General features: G+C 43.5%; 4 protein-coding genes across 6 annotated transcripts; 1 reads left to right on the forward strand and 3 right to left on the reverse strand.

The window, feature by feature from the left end:
* Positions 1–1,798: 1,798 nt before the first annotated feature.
* Positions 1,799–4,019, reverse strand: LOC136493656 (uncharacterized). Its single transcript, XM_066489758.1, has 2 exons — positions 3,518–4,019; positions 1,799–2,558 (listed from the first exon to the last, which is right to left on the reverse strand). The coding sequence occupies exons 1-2, from the start codon at positions 3,874–3,876 to the stop codon at positions 2,036–2,038; spliced, it is 882 nt and encodes a 293-aa protein (XP_066345855.1). The 5' UTR covers positions 3,877–4,019; the 3' UTR covers positions 1,799–2,035.
* Positions 4,020–5,932: 1,913 nt separating this feature from the next.
* Positions 5,933–10,951, reverse strand: LOC136493658 (uncharacterized). 2 transcript variants are annotated; one of them, XM_066489760.1, is made up of 10 exons: positions 10,696–10,951; positions 10,341–10,536; positions 8,903–8,974; positions 8,564–8,653; positions 8,386–8,428; positions 8,142–8,248; positions 7,497–7,592; positions 6,487–6,677; positions 6,326–6,395; positions 5,933–6,209 (listed from the first exon to the last, which is right to left on the reverse strand). In XM_066489760.1, exons 2-10 carry the CDS (start codon positions 10,524–10,526, stop codon positions 6,099–6,101), a joined length of 966 nt encoding a protein of 321 aa, XP_066345857.1. In that variant the 5' UTR covers positions 10,527–10,536; positions 10,696–10,951; the 3' UTR covers positions 5,933–6,098. The 2 variants fall into 2 exon arrangements, with proteins under 2 accessions (XP_066345857.1, XP_066345856.1); XM_066489759.1 differs by having other exon boundaries at positions 10,341–10,544; positions 10,696–10,948.
* A 262-nt stretch (positions 10,952–11,213) lies between these two features.
* Positions 11,214–13,567, forward strand: LOC136493659 (small ribosomal subunit protein uS17). Its single transcript, XM_066489761.1, has 6 exons — positions 11,214–11,329; positions 12,100–12,140; positions 12,220–12,320; positions 12,766–12,910; positions 13,001–13,090; positions 13,283–13,567. Exons 1-6 carry the CDS (start codon positions 11,318–11,320, stop codon positions 13,371–13,373), a joined length of 480 nt encoding a protein of 159 aa, XP_066345858.1. The 5' UTR covers positions 11,214–11,317; the 3' UTR covers positions 13,374–13,567.
* A 1,969-nt stretch (positions 13,568–15,536) lies between these two features.
* LOC136491422 (UDP-N-acetylglucosamine diphosphorylase 1-like) lies at positions 15,537–20,590 on the reverse strand. 2 transcript variants are annotated; one of them, XM_066487705.1, is made up of 16 exons: positions 20,261–20,399; positions 19,312–19,792; positions 18,867–18,921; positions 18,609–18,760; positions 18,458–18,497; positions 17,990–18,079; positions 17,789–17,901; positions 17,589–17,663; positions 17,345–17,384; positions 17,173–17,255; positions 17,019–17,096; positions 16,785–16,928; positions 16,623–16,690; positions 16,188–16,302; positions 15,932–16,088; positions 15,537–15,827 (listed from the first exon to the last, which is right to left on the reverse strand). In XM_066487705.1, the coding sequence occupies exons 2-16, from the start codon at positions 19,483–19,485 to the stop codon at positions 15,730–15,732; spliced, it is 1,482 nt and encodes a 493-aa protein (XP_066343802.1). In that variant the 5' UTR covers positions 19,486–19,792; positions 20,261–20,399; the 3' UTR covers positions 15,537–15,729. The 2 variants fall into 2 exon arrangements, with proteins under 2 accessions (XP_066343802.1, XP_066343803.1); XM_066487706.1 differs by lacking the exon at positions 19,312–19,792 and having other exon boundaries at positions 20,261–20,590.
* Positions 20,591–21,296: the final 706 nt, after the last annotated feature.

Below are 21,296 nucleotides of genomic sequence, written 5' to 3' on the forward strand. Positions count from 1 at the left end.
AATATTCAAATCATTGATTGGATTCCACCGTTGTGTCCCTCTTGTCGAGACAATAATCGAAATGCATATCGAACGTCCAATTTAGAATCCGAGTGAAAGAATTACGACCGCTGGAAGATTTCCTCCGTGACAATATACCGAATGGTCCGGTTTGGACAGTCTAGATCGAGTTTGAGTCGGTTTTAATTGTAAATCTTCATGTATTTGGAATCTAACTCGAAGATAAACAACCCACCCTATAAATATGCCCCGAGGATACAATGTGGTCGATATATAGCGTACGGGAAGTTCGGTTTTCGCTAGGATGCTGCAAGGAGCGCCTCTACGAGCTGCTCGTGGGCGTGCTCGTACAAACCCCATTCGGCTTGCTGAAACTTGACTGAAACTGACTGAAAAATACTATTCTGACTGAATTGTTGTGAGAAAAAAACACGGTTCCGGCTGAAAAAAGAAGGTAAGCCTAACGGGTGTGTGTTTTAGTGTCAACACCATTACTGCTCTTCAACTCACTCAAGGTACTGATGCTTGGTAGCTAGTAGTGTTAATTGTAGTGTCAAATTTCAGTTCTAGTGATCTAGGATGAACCGTGAGGCCTGTTACTCGATGCTTTGCCATATTGCCATTGATGCTGGTCATTGGTCAACAGCGGTATCGGTACAATAGCTTGAACTGAAAATACTTAGCCGCATTCTGTCTGAGTTCTTGCAGGTGGAGAACGCAAAATGAGGACCACTGAGAGTATAAAGAGTTGCTCCTCTGTTGGTATAGTGTTGCTGGCCGTTGTTGCTCTGTTGGCTACCATTGTTGTTTGACTTCCAATCCATGTGTTTTGTGCAGGCATGATTTGAGTGTGCAAGTATAATTTTTAAGTGATAGCCAATGAGCTGCCTCTAAGCGCATATATGACTGGAACGAGCCAGAAACTACTAAAATGTTTTTGAGACCGTTTCATGTGCACGGAGTTTACTGTAGCTTCGATGTGACTAAGTATTTAGTGCTATAATAGGCCTGTTTGGTAGAGCTTATCTAGCTCCTGATTCTGTGTAAAAAGTGATTCTGCACTGGAAATGGTTATCTATGATTCTCTAAAATCAGGAGAAGATTGTTTTTAGCTCCAGCCTCCTAATTTATTTTAGAGAATAATTCCACATAATCAACATGAGTCACTTCTCTGTTAAGAAGTGTTTGGCACTGTTTTTTTTATAGCTCCAGCCTCCTAATTCATTTTAGAGAATAATTTCATGAGATCAACCTGAAAAATTTCTATGTTAAAAAGTGTTTGGCATAGCTTTCCCTATATTCAGCCCAGAAACTGCTCTAAAAGCTTTGTCAAATAGGTTCTTTTGCACTTGTGAGGAACAACAATCGGCCGGTTCGTTGGTTGGTTTCTGGGTTGATAAGCCTGGCTGATGCTGGTTTATTGTGAGAGGAAAACACTGTTGTCTGGTTGATAAGCCCTGGCTGAAACTAACAAGCGAACAGACTGAATATGATTTATTCAAATAGGCCCTTTTGCACTTGTTGTGAGGAACAACAATATGACTTATTTGAGACGACGTGGTTGCCTCTATTAATGAGGATAGAAAAATCCCACTTATGTTCCGGCCAACCAAACACAACACATTTAAAGAGGGAAAAAGTCTTATTTTGACCTCCCTCAATTACCGATGTTGTTTGATTTTCCTCTACATCCTAAACTGTGTCTAATATTGAACAAATCACACTCAAAATCCATGTATCGCATAAGAAAACAGTGAAAGCGCCCAGTATGAGACAATGTCACAAGGGTAATCAAATATAGCCATCTAGTATGTGTTTTATCTAAATTAACTGCCCTATAGCTACAATATACAAAGAGATATTAGTAGTATCGTGATTCATGTGCCCATATATATTCTATACATTTCTCCTAGGAACCACCAAGCAACTAGTCCTGGAGCTCATTCCATCCTATGAACAAGTGATGGTCTATTCGCTTGAGCTGGCTGCAGCTGTGGCTGCGGCTGCAGCAGTTCAAGCTACAGTAGTTTGCAGTTCAAAAACTGCAGCCACAGCCGCAGCCGAAGCTGCAGGGGACAGGTAGACCTCCAACGCCAATGCCAGTGGAACTATGTTCTTCCCGTTCCACAGCTTCCACCACGGCTTCATAAAGCTTTGTCCATGAGCAACCATCACCTGTCCCAACCACATTCCAAAACGTTAAATTGGGGCTCGGTGTGGCGACTACCATATCAGCAATGCTACCCACTTTCGCTACTGATCGTGGGAAGTCCAATGCCAAGTTGTCGACTTTGTGCTCGTAAATTTTCCCATTCCTGTCAACCTTGTATCTCGACGTCCCACTGAAGCAGCCATATGATTCCCATGGGACACGTGGAGTGCCCCACAGCTCCCACCGGACAACTATTGAAGTCTCTGTCAGTTGCCAAATGCGTGATACATCAAGCCCAATTTCTCTGAATAGTAGGCGCCCGTGGAATCTAAGTGCCCAGATGATAGTCTTGTAGTTGTCGAGCCCATGAAAAGTGTTTAGTGGGTCAACAAATGTGATGTCCTCACTGCAATAGATGTAAAAAATATTTTCAGTTTCCATTTTACAGAATGTAGAAGCATGCCTACAAAGAATAAGCTTGCAAGAGATTGCAAAATTCAGGCCTAGTGTCCTTATCAGAGATAATTAATAGCAAACCGTTGATGATGACTTGCATCTGCCTTTGTGCTGAACTTCGTTGTTTTGACAAAGAAAGGATTTTATTAATTCAAGGTCATTACATAGAGTTGATACAGTTACAATTATCTTGACCACACTTCTGACCTCTGCAAAAAGGACACAGCCATAAACAACCCTAATGGCTCTCAATCCTAAGACTAGATTGCCACCCATGTGCTGAATTTGTCATTGCCACAAACTAGTGTGCCATATAGTCTGTAATTGTTTTCGGTGTTAGGTTGGTGTCTGTTCAGCTCTGGGCAGTAAGCTATGGCTTAACAGCACTTGTAAAACTTCTTCACTCTTAATGAAAAATGTGCCTTGATAGACGGTCATGAAAAAAATGATGACTGTTGCACTCATTGCCCTATAACAGCCTAGTCTTAGAACCAAGCAATAAACTTGTTGCTCATCTATTGATTCTCAGTTCTAAATATTGCATGAGTTATAACAAATTATCAGTTCTATTAGAAGGCTAGGTGAAATAAGCAAACAATTAGTGTACTTCATTTCTAGAATTATGACTGGCATCACTGAAAAATCACCATTATGTTTCATGATGGCCACTACTCCTGTATTTATGTAAACACCAAGTGACCATTAGCTGCTCAATTTCTATGTTTGACCTCAATCCCCCGAAATACCAAACTAGAATTAGCAGCACGGAAACTTCTCTATGATCAGCAATTAGCATACTAATCCAACTTAATCCAATTCATACAACAATCGTGATCGATTCTCAAAGGCCTAACCCAACATTAACTAAAATATAGCAACACAAAAGGGAAAATGGCTCTTTTTACCCACCGGTAGATATCGTAGTTGGGTTCCCGGTCGAAGACGTCGGGCAGGTCGTCCCGCAGCGTGCGCACCGCCGTCCCGAGGTTGAGGTAAAAATCCGACCTTTGCGGATCCCCGCCGCCCTTGCCCCGGTTCTTGGTCGCCGTGGACTTGGACGCTGGGTCTGCTGCCTGCTGCGGGGCGCTGAGTAGGAGAAGGAGACTGAGGTGGCCCGGGGCCGCGACCTGCGCAGCGCCAGAGCCGGAGCCTTGGATCTTGCCGCCGCCGTGGCCCGGCTGGGCGAGCTGGGGCTTGAGGAGGGGACTCGGGGGCAACTTGCATGACGGGCCTGACGGCGTTGTGAGCTTGGGAAGGAGGAACGCCATGGCTCCCTGCTTCTTGCTTCCTTGCTCTTCGATTTCTCTGGTCTCCTCTGCTTCGTCTACGAGGCTCGGTGTCCCATGGAGAAGCTTCCAAATCCAATGGGGGATGCGTTCTTGGGAGCTTGCGTTCGTGTGTGTAGAGAAGGGGAAGGGGATTTGAGTGGCTCTGAAAGCTGCAGCGAAGCCTGTGGGAGGAAAGATTGTGAGTTGTGAGTCACTGGTCCGACGTGGTGTAGTCTGGTTTTTCTTCCTCCTTTTCCAAATTCCGTTGTTAGCCCTAACACACCACCGTGGACTATAACCCGTATCTTCACATCTTCTCCTGGAATCCATATCGTGATGAGTAGTGGCCTCGCAGCATATGCACAAGAGTCAATGGCTTCATCTATCGAAAAGTGGAAGCATTGTTTGCAGTGCATGTAGCAAAGAGAGGTTGATCCCAAGAAATAAACCTGAGTACTTGTACCAGATCCAAGGGAGTTTCATGAGCTATATTCTACTCCTTTTAGCTGAAGCCAATAAACTAGTTAGTATGTAGCATTGGTGAGGCTCTATGGCCCAAATCTTAGCCTCGTGTATGGTGAAAATCTTATTGGCTCGTGCCTCTGCGCTCTTAAGGAAACATTATCATCTCATTTTCTATGTGGGTGTTCAGTTTAAAGGAACGATGAGTTCATCGAATAGTTTTTCCAAATGACTCTGTACTAGTCTACAGCAGCATGTTCGTTTACGGCTTATAAGTCATAACTTATCAGCCAACGAACATTATTTTTCTCTCATACCAAATCAGCCAACAGTACTTTCAGCCATGGCTTATCTTTCAGCTATGATTTATCAGTCAAACAAGCCCAAACGAACAGGGCGCTAGTTCCTCTAATATATGAGTGGGAAGATTATAGTTCATTGAGTATCGGTCTAGATTCAGCTAGAATTGTGTTAAGTTCATGGAAGATGAGATAACTTAGAAGATAGCCTACTCTTGAGGACACCAGGTGCGACTTCCGTTTATATTCAAGTTAAGAGCCCACATCTTCTTTTGTTTGTAGGTTCAGTATTGCAGGGATTCCGGTCCTTTTAAAACGAGCTCTTCTAATGGAGTAGTTTTTTTTAATTGAAATTGAAGCACTTTGTAAAAAAAACATTCGATAAAATGCCTTCAGAGAGTATTTTTAAGAGGAGCCAATAAAAGCTAATTTTTGACTCCGGCTTCTAGTTCAAAGAGGGCTCTAGCTCGTTGGTGGCTTGAGAGAGAAAAAAAAAACGGTTTTTGGTATCCTATTTGGTAGGGCTTCTTTGAGTCGGAGCCATCTTAGAAGCCGTACCAAAGAGACCATAATCAAACTACAATTCTCTGGTTTAAGATTTAACCTGAACCTTTTATGTTCAACTTTCAAGCTGAAAACTTGAAATCCAGCTAGGAGGATTACTAGGAAAACTTGGAAGTTTCGATGCAAAATGAAGAAAAGGGTAATGATATCGAAGGATTTTACTGAACATATTCAGTTCCTGACTATTTCACTTCATGCATCCCAAACATGCCCCTTCAATGGCATACGAATATACTATTATATTACTGGAGCGATTAATTAATTGCTCGGTACCCGGGAAACAAAAATTAATTACTCGATTAATCAATTGTCAACCTGTTCAGTTGGCTGGTTCATCTCGTTGTTGATTCGTGAAGAAGTACTGCTGGCTGATTTGTGTGAGAGAAAAATACTGTTCCAACTGAAAATTTATGATCGTAATTAAGAGCCGTCCCCTTTGATACACGACGCAATTAGAAAGACAAAAGCAACTCATAAACTGGTAAACACTATGCTCGCTGATAAATATAGCACACGTCGTACTCTTTTTTTCGGTATGCTTTCTTACGACATCATCCAAAAGCAATTAGATCACGACCGATCGGCACAGCGAGAAAGCTTCACGGGACGGGTTCTTCCTACTTTGTTCACAAGTTCTGAAGGGTCAACGCACAAGAGCTCCGGTGCAAGAACACAAAAGCAGCAGCCTGCTGAGCTTGTTTCTACAGCATTACAAGACAGGCGCACATCAGCTTAACTGCTTATGACAATACCACACAACATTCCTATTTTTACCCCGGTAGAAAGTCAGACTACACCATACTAAGTTTCTTCTGGACAGTGGCCAGATCTTCTCTAGTTGCAATTCACTGAGAGGTGCTATGTTATTGACGTGAATTGCAACGTCTAAACTGCATATCATATTCCCATGTTCATGGGATCCATGCCTGGTTGAGGAGCTACTCCCATGCCTCCGCCTGTCACATTGTGCAGGAGCTGTTGGAGCCAGCGCCTTGTCGCTGGATCATCCTGTCCCAGTAAGTTGGTATATTTAGTATTTATTCAAAAAAATTAATTTTGCAGGCATTTGTTAGGGAAGATTGCAATATTGAGTTGCTGATAGCTGATGTAAGAGCGTGGCTCACCCTAAGACAGTTATTGAATGTCCCATCTTTGAGCATGTCTGGAAGGCAGCTCTGCAATGCAGCACAGGCCCTGCATAGAAAGGGAAAGTTAAACAGATTGCATATATTGTTGGGGGCACATGTGTAAAATAACTTCGCAGAATACGAATGATAGCACAGACCTAGGGTTATCTGACAGCCTGAGGTAACAACGAATGATGTGCTTCAGCAGCCTTGTGGAGGGCTGATCAGCGAGTGAAACAACCATGTTTGCTAAAACACTGCCTACAGCAAAGAAACGCTCAGCAGTGGCACAAATGTAGCGCAGCCCAACATCATCTAGAAGAATCTTTTGGACAATGAAAGTTGCCACCTGCATAAACAACAAACCTTTTCAGTCCAAAGCAAGCATGTGTGGTTGTTGGTTCTTGACGAAATACATCAAGAGCCCCCACTGATACACATGGACATGAAAGTGAAACTTGATGTGATCTATGTTTCAATACATGATACTATGAAAATTTAACAATTCACATCTGATCTTATTTAGATATTGATCTAGATCTAAGATGTTTTTTGCAAATGTGCAGGAAAACATTCAAACACAATAAAAGAGAATAAATAACCCAAGACACCAACACCCTGTTGCTAGCCACTCACATATGCATATTTAGATAAGTTAGTGACCGAGGGCTACAAATGTAGGTGAACAAGAGCTTGTGTGGTCCATGAGACATATTGCAGTCTTAAAATTCAACACCAATCACAACCACCAAAAGAAGCTTAACCACCGCCGCCCCCCCCCACCCCCCGCACACACGCGCACGCACACATAAAAAGAGCTTGTAATCAAATATGCATCAGTGGGGGCCCTGAAACGACCATGGATCAACAGAATGGTATGTTCTAGTGATAAAAGTCTAGGACAGTCACTGAATGGACAAACATTTTTCTAGGCTCCTTGTATGAGTCACCTTTTAGGCTTATTAATTGTACAAAGTTAGGCTTATCAGAGAGAAGGCTGGTACAGGCCAAGAATATTCTAGAGATAACTGATGGTAGCAAAGTAGTAGTGCACCAGATAAACTTCAGATGACAAAATACATACTAAAAAACCTATTACACCTTTGCAGTATTAAGCAGAAGAGATAAATGCTGATATTTGAATGAGAATAGATGGGTAGCTACATACAGTTTTGGATAGCTCACTACCCATCTCCATGGTTCGCAAGCACAGAGGAATTATTTCAGTTTGCAGCAAAAAACTGATGACTTCAGTATCGTCAACCTGCATTATTACCAAAATAAAAAGAGAAAATTTTCATTTACAGAAATGGTATTTTTAGAGCAAGTAAGTACTTTTTTTCTCGAACACGCAGAAGAGCTGCATACCTTTGTATTAAGAAGAAAAAGGGGCAAGAGCCCTTACAACACACACCCACACTCCTAAGCAAGTAAGTACTGATTATATCATTATGTATTTTTTAACAAAATGAAGGGAACGGCCCAAAAGGTAGCATATATGTTCTTACTGCTGCATGATAAATTGACAATAAAAGAACATCTCAATGCAACAAATAACAAAGCTGCTATTTCGTCTTGTGATTTGTCTCAGGTAACGATGTAGCTATCATGCTATGTTCAGATTCTCCATGATCAATTTCATTATTTAATTAAACTGAAGGCAAATACACTAAGTGGTAAGTGCATTGTATTGTGCTAATCACATAGCAGCACAAGAGAACTGCATGAATCTTCGCTGATAATTGTATTGAAAAACTAGCATATCTGTTTATCACATAGCACGCACCTAGGTACTCAAATAATGAAAAATTACCTTGACAAGAGCACCAATGACCCCCAAGCTAGTAAGCCTTAGGTACTCAAAAGGTCTCGTTTTGCTGGTAGTGTTGAGGAATGGGTACAGGTACAGTGGAATATGAGCTGAAAAGAATTTAAATTTTGTCAATAATAGTTATCATATACATAATTGAGACAATGAGGAAGAGGCAGGAGGTAGGTTTAATAATACACCATTTCCGTGTATTTAAACAATATTATGCAAGGGCATGGCTTGTTACCATTTAAGAAAAGGATCCTGGTCTCAGGGTGCGATGCAACACACTGCAATAGTTAATGAAATCGATAAAAAAAAGTTAAACACAAAGGTATGCCATAAACCTAAACGTGTACCCTTACAGTAGCAGCAACCAGAAGCCAAAACATTGAGCTATGCTCCTGTTAGTTGAAAAGGCGCACCTGCAGAAGTGCAAGAGCATTGCAAACTCGGTTTGATGCTCCAGGTGACAGTGTGGGGGGTGAGAGTGACGGGTAAATAGATATAATCTCCTGCATATGTTTCCAGGTCACCAAGCATAACAAGTTAGAAAGACTGGGTTAAACCAGAAATAAGTTGCACTACTTATGGCCACCAATGCCATGCTGATTTCTATTAAGACAAAAAATGACTTAGCATAATAACAGATTCATCACGGGGACACAACAAAAAGTGTAAAGTATTCTCAAACCTAGCTACTAGTCCTTTGTCATTACAGGTATTAAAATCATATCTATTGAAGGGCCAGGAACTATGCATACCTGGAGTAGAGCAGCAATTGTGCCAAACGAGTGCCAAAGCAGCGGGGCAAGATCTTGAAAAATCTCCCTTTTCTGAAAAATGGATACATTTAAATATCAAGTAGTTCTGCCTTGCAAGATGCTATTTCATGTTAACGACTGAATGTACAAATATACAATCATTTAATTTCAGTTTTAAGAACAAAATGGTACTCTAAATTTGAAGCCACTTATCTGGGCATCCATTCATAGTCTAACAACTAAGGTACTAATTTTGCAATAGCAACATAAGATTTACGGAAGTACGGATAAGCTAATCAAAGCAAGCTCATTCAAAAAATAAATAAATGTGCCCCATAATGGAAATCTCGAATGACTGCTGCCCAAGATACTGCTTACAAGCTGAGACCATTATCAAAATTGAAGACATACAGCTAAAATTGAGGTCTTTCAATCAAGTAAAGCAATCAGAAAATAATCAATGCATGGAATAATTCTTACACCAAATCACTAATAAACTAGGATAATCGAATACGACAAAATAGCATAACGTAACGAGGGTAACAAAACAGCATAACGTATCTAGGGCGACAAAACAGCATAATGTATCTAGGGCTACAAAACAGCACAAACGTAACTAGGCCGACAAAACTGGATAATGTCACGAGGGCCACATGTCATAAAAGCTTCCCCGAGTTGGGCAGCTGTACACGTGTTGGAGAACAAGTGGAATCTGGCAAGTCCAATAGTGTTTTGCCAATTCATAAACTGGCACCTGAGTTTGACTCCATCGCCACCCGTAACAGAGTAACACTAAGAGCAGCAGTTACTCGGACACCCATGTCCTGAAAATCTTGTCCGATTCAGACAGCCATACACGTGTCAGATACGGACGGGTATTTGGCAATGTCAAATGTTTTGCCAAGTCGGACATCTGGATATGAGTATGGCTCTACCCTACACTTGCAACGGAGTAACGCTAAGGGTGGCAGTTACTCGGACACCTATTTCCTGAAAACATTGTCTGATTTGGACAGCCATACCCATTTTCGATTATGGGTGAATTTGGCCATGTCCAAAAGTGTTTTGCCAAGTCGGACACCTGCACCTGAGTATGACTCCACCCGCGCTCGTGATGGAGTAACACTAGGCATGACAGTTCCCTGAACACCCATGTTCAAAAAACCTTTTGCCGATTCAGACAGTGTGAGCATGTTGGATTCCAAGTGATATTTGGCAGTGTCTGAAAAGGTTTTGCCAACTAGAAGACCTGCAGCTGAGCATGACACAACCCTGCACGACCATAATTCACAAGCACAAATCACACAAATCGAATTGCACAAAATTCCATCAACAATCAACAAGAGATAATTCACACACAAATCCAACTGCTAACGTAGAGATCACTATGCGAAAATCATCCCCCACGAGCGGGAGCTACAACAGCTGTGGAGGCAACCTTGGAGAGCTCAAGCAGCGCGTTCTCGCGCAGTTCAGGGTCGCAGAGCTCCAGGACCAGCTGCTCCGCCGACGCCATCTTCTTATCCTTGGCTGCCTGGCCCACGGCGGGTCCGCTGCTGCTGCCAGCCATCGGAGAGGGGGACGGCGGCGAGACCCCGGCGAAGGAGGGGGGAATGTTCGCCATCTCAACTCAACTGCACGACTGCAACGAAACATCGATCACCACACGACTTATTCACAAATCTCCAACACAAAACGAATCGGTGGAAAAGAACCGGCTGAATCGAATTCATAGGTCTCCAATCCGAGAAACCGATTGAATTCCAGGTGGATCTTCACTCCGCTGGACTTACCTCCGTGACTGCCGGCGCGGAGGCCAAGGCTGCTCGAACCAGAAATGGAAGCCACAACCAGTTCCACCCTGGACGACGTCACTTCAGCAAACCGACCGGTGAGGTCGCTCGGGCGCCTCTAGCGGGCGAAGGAGGAGGAGGAGGAGAGGAGGCAACGCCGACGGCGAGCCGGAGATATGCAGTGACGGACAGGAGGGGAACGGAGGGAGATCTCTTGTGGCCTTTGGCTTCCTAGCGGACGGATGAGATTAAGCGGCCAGTGAGATCGGACAGTCTAGCGAAAGCTCGGGGTCTGCACTGGCTCCATTCATGGCGTCACTGCGAACGGACGCTGTAGTAACTGAAATTTAGCGGGCCAGGCCCACGGGAATATGGGCCGTGGGAACAATAGGCCGTTTGGGCCAGCCTTCACACTTGCTCTATAGTCTATAGGGGTGTATGAGGGCACGTAGCACGAAAATGCAGGGGCTCTTCTGCAAATTTCGAGCCAACCCCTCTCGCTCAGCTATAAGTTGCTCCCTAGGGTTTCCGCCGCGCCGCCACTTCCTTCCGAGTCTCAGCTCCGCAGCCCCCGAGCGCCGCCGCCGCCGCCGCTTCGCCGCTCGACGCACACCGCGCAGCCATGGCGGAACAGGTAGTTCTCTTTCTGGGCTACTTCCCGTGTACGACCTCTGCTTCGCCGCTCGCCGTCACTAGCTCGGGGCAGTTTTATATGCGAAGCGCATTCGCGTTGATTGGTTTGTTTGTCCCTGATCTGGTTTGCTCACGTGTACTGATGCCTGCGCCTGCTAGTGAGTTTTGGTTTGTTGGGATCTATGTTTTCGATCTTATCGACCTCTTATTATTGCATATTTGTCAGCGTGTGGGGGTCTGCAAATTGGTAGAATCTAGTGATGCATCCTTCGTCAAGCGTTTGTCCAGGATTTATAGTTAAGGACACAAGAACTTGACGGGGGTTTCAAGGTTTCAGTTGGGCTAGATGTGGTAGGGCTTGTCAATCTCACTTATCATTTTGTAATGTTGCGACTCTGCTAGTTGGTAATTAGAGGGACGTGATTATTGTGGTACATGGAATTATGTTTTGTGACCAACAATGAATTCTGAGACATTGCGGTGTAAACTTTATCGCAGCAGTTCCATTGTATGCAGTTTTAGCCTTTATTGATGATACAGTGTCAGTTCTAGTTTCTAGGTTTAATGTGCTATTTTGATGGGGATCCCATTTTGATGTGATGCATTTATAGCAGTAAGTATAGTCACTCTGATTATTTCAGAGCACAGCACTTACTGCAGTAGTCAGGGATTTGCCAAGTTTTTTGTTTGTTCATGTGTATAAGCAATTCCAGCAGTTTCCAGCTAGTTGCAGAGTAGTTCTAATGTTTTCTATCTATATCCCGTTTCTAGACTGAGAAGGCTTTCCTCAAGCAGCCTAAGGTTTTCCTCAGGTGAGAGTTTCTTGCTTCTTCCATGCTTTCTATTCTCCATATGCATTTCGTGACAGTAGATTTCTTCTTAATTTTATAGCTCAAAGAAATCTGGCAAGGGTAAGAAGCCAGGCAAAGGAGGCAACCGATTCTGGAAGAGCATTGGCCTTGGCTTCAAGACTCCCAGGGAAGCAATTGAAGGTATAAATGGTTTCCTTCATCTGTAGCTCTATCTTCAAAGTCCTAGTGTTTGAAGGCAGGCATTGTTATTTGAGATAATTAAGGACAAATGGTTGTCTCTTTATACTGAAAGAACTAGAGTTCTAAATGCTTAGATTTCAATCCCTCATTTTAAAACACCAACATGTGATTAGGTCATGTTCCTTCTGATATGATGTACCTGGTTTTAGAAGGTGAAGGATAACATTTCCTGTTTACTACTTTCCTGTTCTGAATGATTTTTTGTTCCTGCTTAGTATATTTTGTCTTAAATAATTAAATTAAATTGGTAGTCTGGCTCCAAATTTCAATTCCTATTTTGAAAACAATGAGGTTATGATCCCAAGTACTATGGCACATGAAAATAATTAATTTCTTAGTGATTGTTCTTGCATTCGTAACATCTTTAATATTTTTTTGCCCACAGGGACCTACATTGACAAGAAATGCCCATTCACTGGAACCGTTTCTATCAGAGGCAGAATTATTGCTGGAACATGCCACAGTGCTAAGATGAACAGAACCATCATTGTTCGCAGGAACTACCTCCACTTTGTTAAGAAATACCAGAGGTAAGTGGACTGTTCGTGGAATCTAGACTCATGTTTTGTCTTCCAAATGAACTTCGTTGTTTCTATAACATGAGTTACATGTGCTTACAGGTATGAGAAGAGGCACTCCAACATTCCAGCTCACATCTCCCCATGCTTCCGTGTGAAGGAAGGTGACCATGTCATCATTGGCCAGTGCAGGTAATACTTGTGTCCGATAACTTGTTCTCTTTCAAGTCCAGCTTACCTGGTTTGTCAAGATCCTACTACATTCAACAATGAAACGAAATTGCCACCGTATTGAACATACTAAATGTTTTGAGTTTAGTTGAAGATCTTATGCATCAACAAGCATGATTCTTTGCTGAAGCATATGTTTCTGTCTGTGCACAGGCCCCTGTCAAAAACTGTGAGGTTCAATGTTGTTAAAGTCATTCCAGCTGGATCCGCTGCCGCTGGCAAGAAGGCTTTCACCGCAGCCTGAATTTAGACTATGTTCTATGAGTAGTCTATAGAATGATGTCTTTTTTGTTCAAAAAAATCCCTGCTAGGCTGGTGCTTTTCGACTATGGTTTGGAGATTGTTCCCATCTCAATGAAGTCCCATCATCTGAACATGTTACTATTTATTGTACCTTGTCGTGCAAAGTTTTGCTAAGATCTGTATTGTTTCATGTCAGCTGATGTGTCTGGGCTGTGTTCCTATGCTTTGCCCTATGTTGACCATTGTTATCTAGCAATGTTTCTACTGCATTCATCGGAGTCTGGCAAGCAGTGGCAGTAATTATTCTCTCAACTGCTGAAGTAGAGCTGAGGTCGTAAAGTTCTTGCAATTCTGCCTGGCATATTTTCGTTTGTCATCTTTATGTTGTATGCTGTGTGATCTTGTCTCGTTAATTGGTCAGTTAGGGAGATCATTTGTGCCTGTCATATTGTGGAAATTGGTCACCAGCCTGTGAAATTTAGTAGAAAACCTTATTTGAAACTAAAAAATTTCGCTCTTTTTTCGAGTGTTGAAGGGACAAACCCTATCTTAGCGACAATTGCAGGTGTCCTGTTTATTTTTTTCCTCATGCCAGTTGGAAGATATAACTACTTTGAAAAATCCTCATTAGATATTTTTATCTAAAAAAATAGCGACTGCATTCTAGTTTCGAGAAATGCAATTACCTTTTTTTTTAGAATTACTTCTTTCTGCGCAGGCACATTCACCACAAGTTCTCCTGGCTTATACAAGTCTTCCACTTGCTCTTTATCTTGGCTATTGGGACTTGGGAATCAAAGAAGGTTGCATATGAGTTCCGCACAATATCTGATATCAGCCTAAGTTGAGTGGTGATGACAGTGTAAATGTGATCTGAAATGGCAAGGAACTGGTAGCGTCTTTACTAACATTGGGCCAGAATTGGATTGGTAATCATGCTAGTGTTGTTCTTAGGCCTTGTTTAGTTTGCAAAATTTTTGGCGAAATGGTACTATAACACTTTCGTTGTTATTTGGTAATTAGTGTCCAATCATAGTCTAATTAGGATTAAAAGATTCGTCTCGTGAATTTTGTCTAAACTGTGTAATTAGTTTTATTTTTTATTTATATTTAATGTTTCATGCATGCGTCTAAAGATTCGATGTAACGGGAAATCTTGAAAAATTTTGCAAAATGAAGTGGAACTGTACCTTAGTTGTGATAACCGTTACGGAGGAAACACCATTGTACAAGTGTACCTGTTGCTAATAATTGAAGATATGGAAATGGACTGTATCGGTCTCGTGGTTTTGATTCCTCGCATTGAGGAGGTTTTTCCAAGTAGATCACTGTTGTTAGGCATGTTACTTTGAGTTCTTGTTGATTTTCTTTCTCTCGTCTGAATCTTTCTTGCACTGGTGAGTGCAAATGGGAATTCATAATTGCTGATTTCTTTCTATGCTTGAGTTTGCATCATTTATATGTAGGGTCTTCCATGGTGTTGTTTCAGAGGAAAAAAAGGTAAAATCATTGACCTTCCATTTCTGTTGGACTTTCAGAACTGATATGATCGCTAAAGGTACAGCTTCCTATACTAGTATGTGAGAATGAAGCTACTGATATCCCTGAAGGTACAGCTTCCTAAACTATCATGTGAGAACTGAGAATGAAGCTTCATGGTTCTTTACATTTGTACATCTGTACACCTATACATTGCCTAGAACAGGCCTAGAGCAGACGCATATACATTTATGGGAAATATTTGAAATAGAGTAGGGGAAAAGGTGTTTATCTCGATCAGTTCGCAAGACCATTTGTACCTGCCAATCTGCCATGTGCTATCCTCTCATACACTTTGTGCAACTTGCGGATCAGCCTATCAAATTTGGCGATACGAAATCTTCTTTGGTGACCGTGGTCCGTGGCCTGCTTGGACGAACGGTCTTCCCGTTTTGAGCAGGCTGCTGCTTCTCTATCCTGGACGGTATTGGTTTTTCAGTCCAGACTCCAGAGTTGCAGGTTCCGTGCAAGACTGCCTCAACTGCAGTCTGCAGATACATGTGAATGGCCGGAGTCATGGACCATATGGGCATTCCAAAGGCTTCGTTGATTCCACACGGCCTCGAAACGATCTACACTACACAGGAGCAACACAGGTGAACCAAAAAATGGAACTGCAAGGAGATGAGGAGAAAACTCGAGATGAACTTGGAGTTCGAGATGCTACATTACAACATGCATAGAACATACAAGTACACAACAACCTGCCCATCCACATCCATCTCACGCCTAGAAGAAAACATGCGCATCCTGCAATCCTTTCCGTTTGTTTTACAGTTACACAACTGCTGCTCAGCTGCTGCCATGAACAGGCCTACCTAGAACGATATCTCACTCGGCGCATGGAATGTTCGCCCACGGCAGATTGCTTCCAGGTTCTCTCCGGCGTAGGAGGAAAGCGGAGAAACTTCGACGCCTATGAGTGGAAGCAAGAAAGCATCATCAGAGAAACGATACAGGCATAAGTCAATGTTGTTTCCAAGTTCACTAGAGTGCTTAATCACCAATATGGCAAATTACCTGTCATATACAAGGGCACAGAATGCGTCAAGAAGCCACCAGCGGCGACTACCCATCTGCTATGGAGGCGGAGGAGCATGAGCTTCGAGCTATCAGGGGTGTCATATGTTGCGCCATTGGCATTCTTTACTGGTGCGAATTCCTCCTCCCGCATGACCTGAATTTTAACATAAATGCACCGGTAAGTTTTTTCCTGCTCCTGATGAGAAACAAAAATAAGACAATATGCGTACTATGATTAGATAAAAATTCTAACCTCAAAAAGTGCCGTGGATGGGGAATAAGTGAAAGCATCGAATATAAACTGTTCAAGCTTCAGGCCTGTTGTAAACCCATGGATGGAAGGAATCTTCTTCTCAGCTAGATGATACCTGGTCACAGGATATACAAATGTCAGGTTCTAGTGCTACAATATAATATAATGTACCTTCGGACACGATCCTTGCCAGGTAAAATTACTTCCCATGACATGTTTTTTACACATTACTAAAATGCCACAAAGTAGAGTTCTATAAAATTACCGTGTGCTTTAAGTTTGGCACTCTCTCATGAAAGAGTTACAAAACATCATTTGGAACTAGATAACTAATGCGGTTGCCTATTCTATTGTTGAGGACTGACTTGCAAAATTTTGAAAGAATACTTCCTTCCAAAAAAAAATTTGAAAGAAGGCAAACTAGAGAATACTCACACACTGTCCTTCTCAAGGCTGTTTGCCACTTGATTCAAAAAGTCCAGAGTGAACATGTGCAGACAGATCTATACAAAAAGGGGAAAAAAGATAATATGCAACTGTTATACTTTGGAGGGAGGGAGGAGGAAAGGGAATGAGAAGCGAAGGATAGAATCATACATTGCTCCAACAATAACGAAGTCGCCCTGTTGATTGATTAATTTCAGTAGTCATAGCTGCATCCATTTCACTGTACTCAACCACCGAGAGAGGTCCACCACGACCTCGTTGAACAAATACCCCAACATTCTCTTGTGGATAAGCCTGTTGAGTATTCAATTGACTATCAATGAGGTGCATTGCTATATATGACAATGGTAGCCCACCAGTTTGAAGCATGAGACTGGACTGTACCTTCCTAACCACTTTGGCGGCAGAAGATACACCTTTGTCAATGAAGTACCCTAAGAATGTAGGATCTGCAACTCGAACCTATAAACATGACACTGGTCAGAAAAAGAAAAGGAAAACAAAACACAAGGATTTATCTCAAAACATATGTCCTCACCAGTGCGTTGTCAACTCCGTAGCAATCTACATATTTCACACCCCGTGCAGCCGTATCTTCCAACAACTTTTTGGACTTCAGCGCTGTGAGATGTTATGATAGCCAAATTAATCATCTAAAAGAATTGTTTAGTAAATGATGCAATTGAAGTTGCATTTTTTATGGGGATTACCAGCATAAACTCCACCATTGCCATCAGGAGCCTTTGCTACCTGGTTTTACGCGCAGCAAAGACAACAAGAACGTCACAACTTAGCATTGGAAAATAGTCAGTATAAAAAAAATTGTAAATGAAATCTGAATTCAACAATTGGACTCCACAAGTCAAACTCGTAGATCAAGTTGCAAACACAAAAAATTATGGCTCCTGACTATACAAGGTCAAAGCAGAGTTTAGAAGTCGAAGAAGATTGTACCCTATATGGTGTCTCCATAATAAATCTACCATCAGCAGAAACGCATGGAAGTGTGCCTTGTTGGAAAAATGTCACCTGTCAAGAAAAGGTTTAAGCCTAATCAGGAAAGAAACCTCTTAATAATGAATTGGGAGGCTTGTGCATTTTGTTGAAATACGATGGAATAGTTAGCATGGCAAATAATTTGTAGTATCACTTACTTGGTCAGGGTCCAAGCCAAAATATCTACGAGTTTCAAAGAATTTGCGAGTGGCAGCATCTGTAAAGGGGCTTGTCATTATATACCAGTGGATCGGCGCAGTGTTACTCGGACCTGCAGGTTATTATCAATTTGAGTGTGATATAATCTGAAGCGAAGAAAAGATAAATAACTAGAAATATGATGGATTAAAAACTATTACTTTCGTTAGATTGAGCAGCCAGCTTTTGAACACACAAAATACGCTCAGCTTGGAGTTGGAAAAGTGACTTTCCAGATGGAAGTCCAATATCTGAGGCAAAAAAAAAAAAAAATGCAAGTTATGTTATCCATCATACAGAATGGAACATCACATCTTAGGAAAACGCCAATTACACCATAAAATGGATGAACAAAGATAAGGAGGCAAATACAACTTTTGCCATTTTGATAAAATTCCACGGCATAAATAGATGCAAAATAGACAACATGGGAAATATACTAATATAGTGGTCGTCGTTGACCAAAAAATATGTTGCATATGAAGCAAGAAATAATTCACAGCAACAATAGCATGCATCTCTGACTCTCTGTGTTTCCAAAATAGGAAAAGAAAACCCATAACACTGCACATGTGAGATATGAAGTTAAGTACTAACATACAAGGATTCAGCATGTTAAACCAACTTACTGAAACATCCCTTAGGATCTGAGCTTCCCAGTCGAGTACCCTGCACGCAACATTAGGAGAAATACCATGTACATATTATTTCCCAATTCAGTGCATAAGTATATATATACCAGATACTAGACAGAAGAAGACTTCTCAGAATTCAGAGTACCTGACCACCGGCCAAAAGGACAACGGCCAGCTTCCCCTCCGAGATGGCTTTCAGCCCCTTCTTCCACCATCTTTCTTTGTCCTCAGGAGACCTGTCCTCCGCCTTGGAGACGCTAGATTCTGGCACGGGCTCGACAGCAGGCAATGGGATGCCTGTAATTGGGATGAACACCACATAACTCTAACTAAGGATGCCAGTTAAAGATTCACGTGACAAAGCCTTCTACATTGGAGCAATGAATATTCGTCCACCTCTCACCTTGTGATCCAAGGGAGCGCCGGATGATCCGATCGATCCTTGAAAGGTCTAGACTCTGAAGAACACAGCACAGAGCGTGATTTAGCAACTGTCAGAGTGTTAAGATGAAAGAAGAAAAATGCTGCAGACTTCCATCTGCCGACAGAACAAGAAAAAACAGTTCAAGGACATTAGTGGAACTGGGGATTGCCCAGAAACACATAACGAAACTATTAGTGCAACGAGTTATCTTATCCAAAAGTATTAACTTAACTGCTTGAAACCAAATCAATAAAACATTCCTAAAGAATTCCAGCTTAGAACGAAATCTATATGCATGAACTCCAACGCAGAACCAAGCCGTTACGCAGAATTCGTACCCCGTAATAAAAAGGTTTATGCAGAAACTAAAAACCAAATCTTTGGGCCCGGCACAGCCGGAACCAAGAGCGCATTGCTGCCTCACCTCGATGTCCCGGACGAGGAGCTCCCGGTCCTCGGGCGAGAGATCGTCCCAGAGCGCGAAGGCGCCCTCCTGGCCGTAGTCCTTCATCCTCTCGAGCATCGCCTGCGGCGGCGCGGCGCCCCACCTCCCCACCGGCCCCGGCGCCGACAGGCCGACCACCATCTCCTCCTTCATCCCCTTCAACTCTCTGCTCCGCTCCGCTCCTCACCGCCCGCAGCGCCCACCGCACAAGCAAGCAGCAGGAGCAGGTAGTGGGAAATGGGACGGAGAGAAAAAGAGAGAGGGATTAGAAAGAGAGGCACCTAAGCCGGCTAATGCTGTTTATTGTGTGCGAACAGGGTGAGGAACTGAGGGAGAGGAGATCTGTGATTGGACGATCATACTGGTTTGGCCAAAGATGCCAACTCGGACGACCGATTGTTCACGGATCGCCGTCGCCGGTGGGTGGACCGCCTGCGCGTTTATATACCGGGCGTGATCCCTGTGCAAGTGTGCATGTGTCGTTAACTCGTTATACATGTCCAACGGGCCGGCCCGGCCTCCCGGCACGGACCCATGCCAGGCATGGCCCACAGTGGGTTGGGCCAGCACGACACGTCGTGCCTCCCGGACCGTGCCGACCTACAGCCTGTTCGTTTGGCTGTGGCTTGTCGTAAACGATCATAAATTTTCAGCTGGAACAGTATTTTTCTCTCACACAAATCAGCCAGCAGTACTTCTTCACGAACCAGCCAACCGAACAAGCTGCTAGGCTTCGTGCCTGCCCAACGGCCCAGACACAACCTGTCGGGCCACTTTTCGTACCGGGCTGGCCCGAAAAGCACGCCACGGCCAACGGGCCAGGCCAGCCCGAGGCCCACATAATGCTAACAGAGAGAGAGAGATCAGGGAAGGGGAGGTAGGGACAGCTATGCAAGCCGCGAGAGGCGCGCGGCAGCGGCGCGCTCACCCCTGAGAAGCCTTCGACCGGTGCCTCCTTGTCACATGCCGACCGCGTTAGGGCCGCACGCCACCGCCTCCTCGCCGCAGGCGGCGACGCCATGGACGCGCCGCAGCAGCGCAAGGCCATGCCCGTGTGGCCGCGTGTGGCTCCAACCTCCTCCTCCGCGACTTCTCCGCAGGGCCGCACACCACTGTTGAGGTTGCCCCTGGCTGCTCAAGTGCTCGTCCATGGTTTGCTCGGATCTGAGAGAAATCAAAGGAGAGAAAATGAGAGACGTGCTAGTGCGGTGGAAGGATGGAAAGAACTGGAACTGAACTGTGAGGCCATTGAATCCGAAGTGATAAGGTTATTGGACCCAGCAGAAAAAAAAGAGGTGAAGACGTGAGGTGATAAGGTTCTGGTGGTCCCCACCAATAAAGAAAGAGTGTTCGTATTTTTTAGGAGCGTGAGCGGCTGTCGGTCTACTCTGCTGGGTAAGTTGTAGCTGGTGTGTATATTATTTGATAGGGGATGTGGGTCTACACCGGGCCTAAGTAAATTTAGCGGGCCGGGCAGGGTCACCCGACGTGCCTAAGGAGTAGCCCAGGCACGGCCCTAAGCATTGGGTCAGGCTGGCCCGAGCCCGCTGGGAACCGTGCCATGCTAGGACCAGGCCAAAATAGCGGGCTTTGGGCCGGAGCAGCGGGCCACGGGCTGCATGGCCATCTATATGTGTCGTCTGTCTCACACTCTCATCCTCCTGGATTAATTTGGACGCGAGCAGATTACAGCGAACGGCGTTGGACTGTTCCTGAAACAAGAAATCTAACCCTGTCATCTTCTGTGGGGGATATGGTTGTATTTTGGTCAAGATTATTTATTATAAACCCTCTCTATTAAGTACTGTACCAATCAGTTCCCCATTCGTTTTCTGCAGGTTCAATTTCGCATTGCGGTGGATCTTCAGGAGAAGAATTCAGGCAGTTCTGGACTTCTTGTTCACAACTGTAGTAGTAAAATGTGCAGAATTCAGGCAACTATTAATACTAAAGCTTTTGTCATA

The sequence above is a fragment of the Miscanthus floridulus genome, chromosome 11 (genome assembly GCF_019320115.1).
Source record: "Miscanthus floridulus cultivar M001 chromosome 11, ASM1932011v1, whole genome shotgun sequence".
Classification (NCBI taxonomy): Eukaryota; Viridiplantae; Streptophyta; class Magnoliopsida; order Poales; family Poaceae; genus Miscanthus; species Miscanthus floridulus.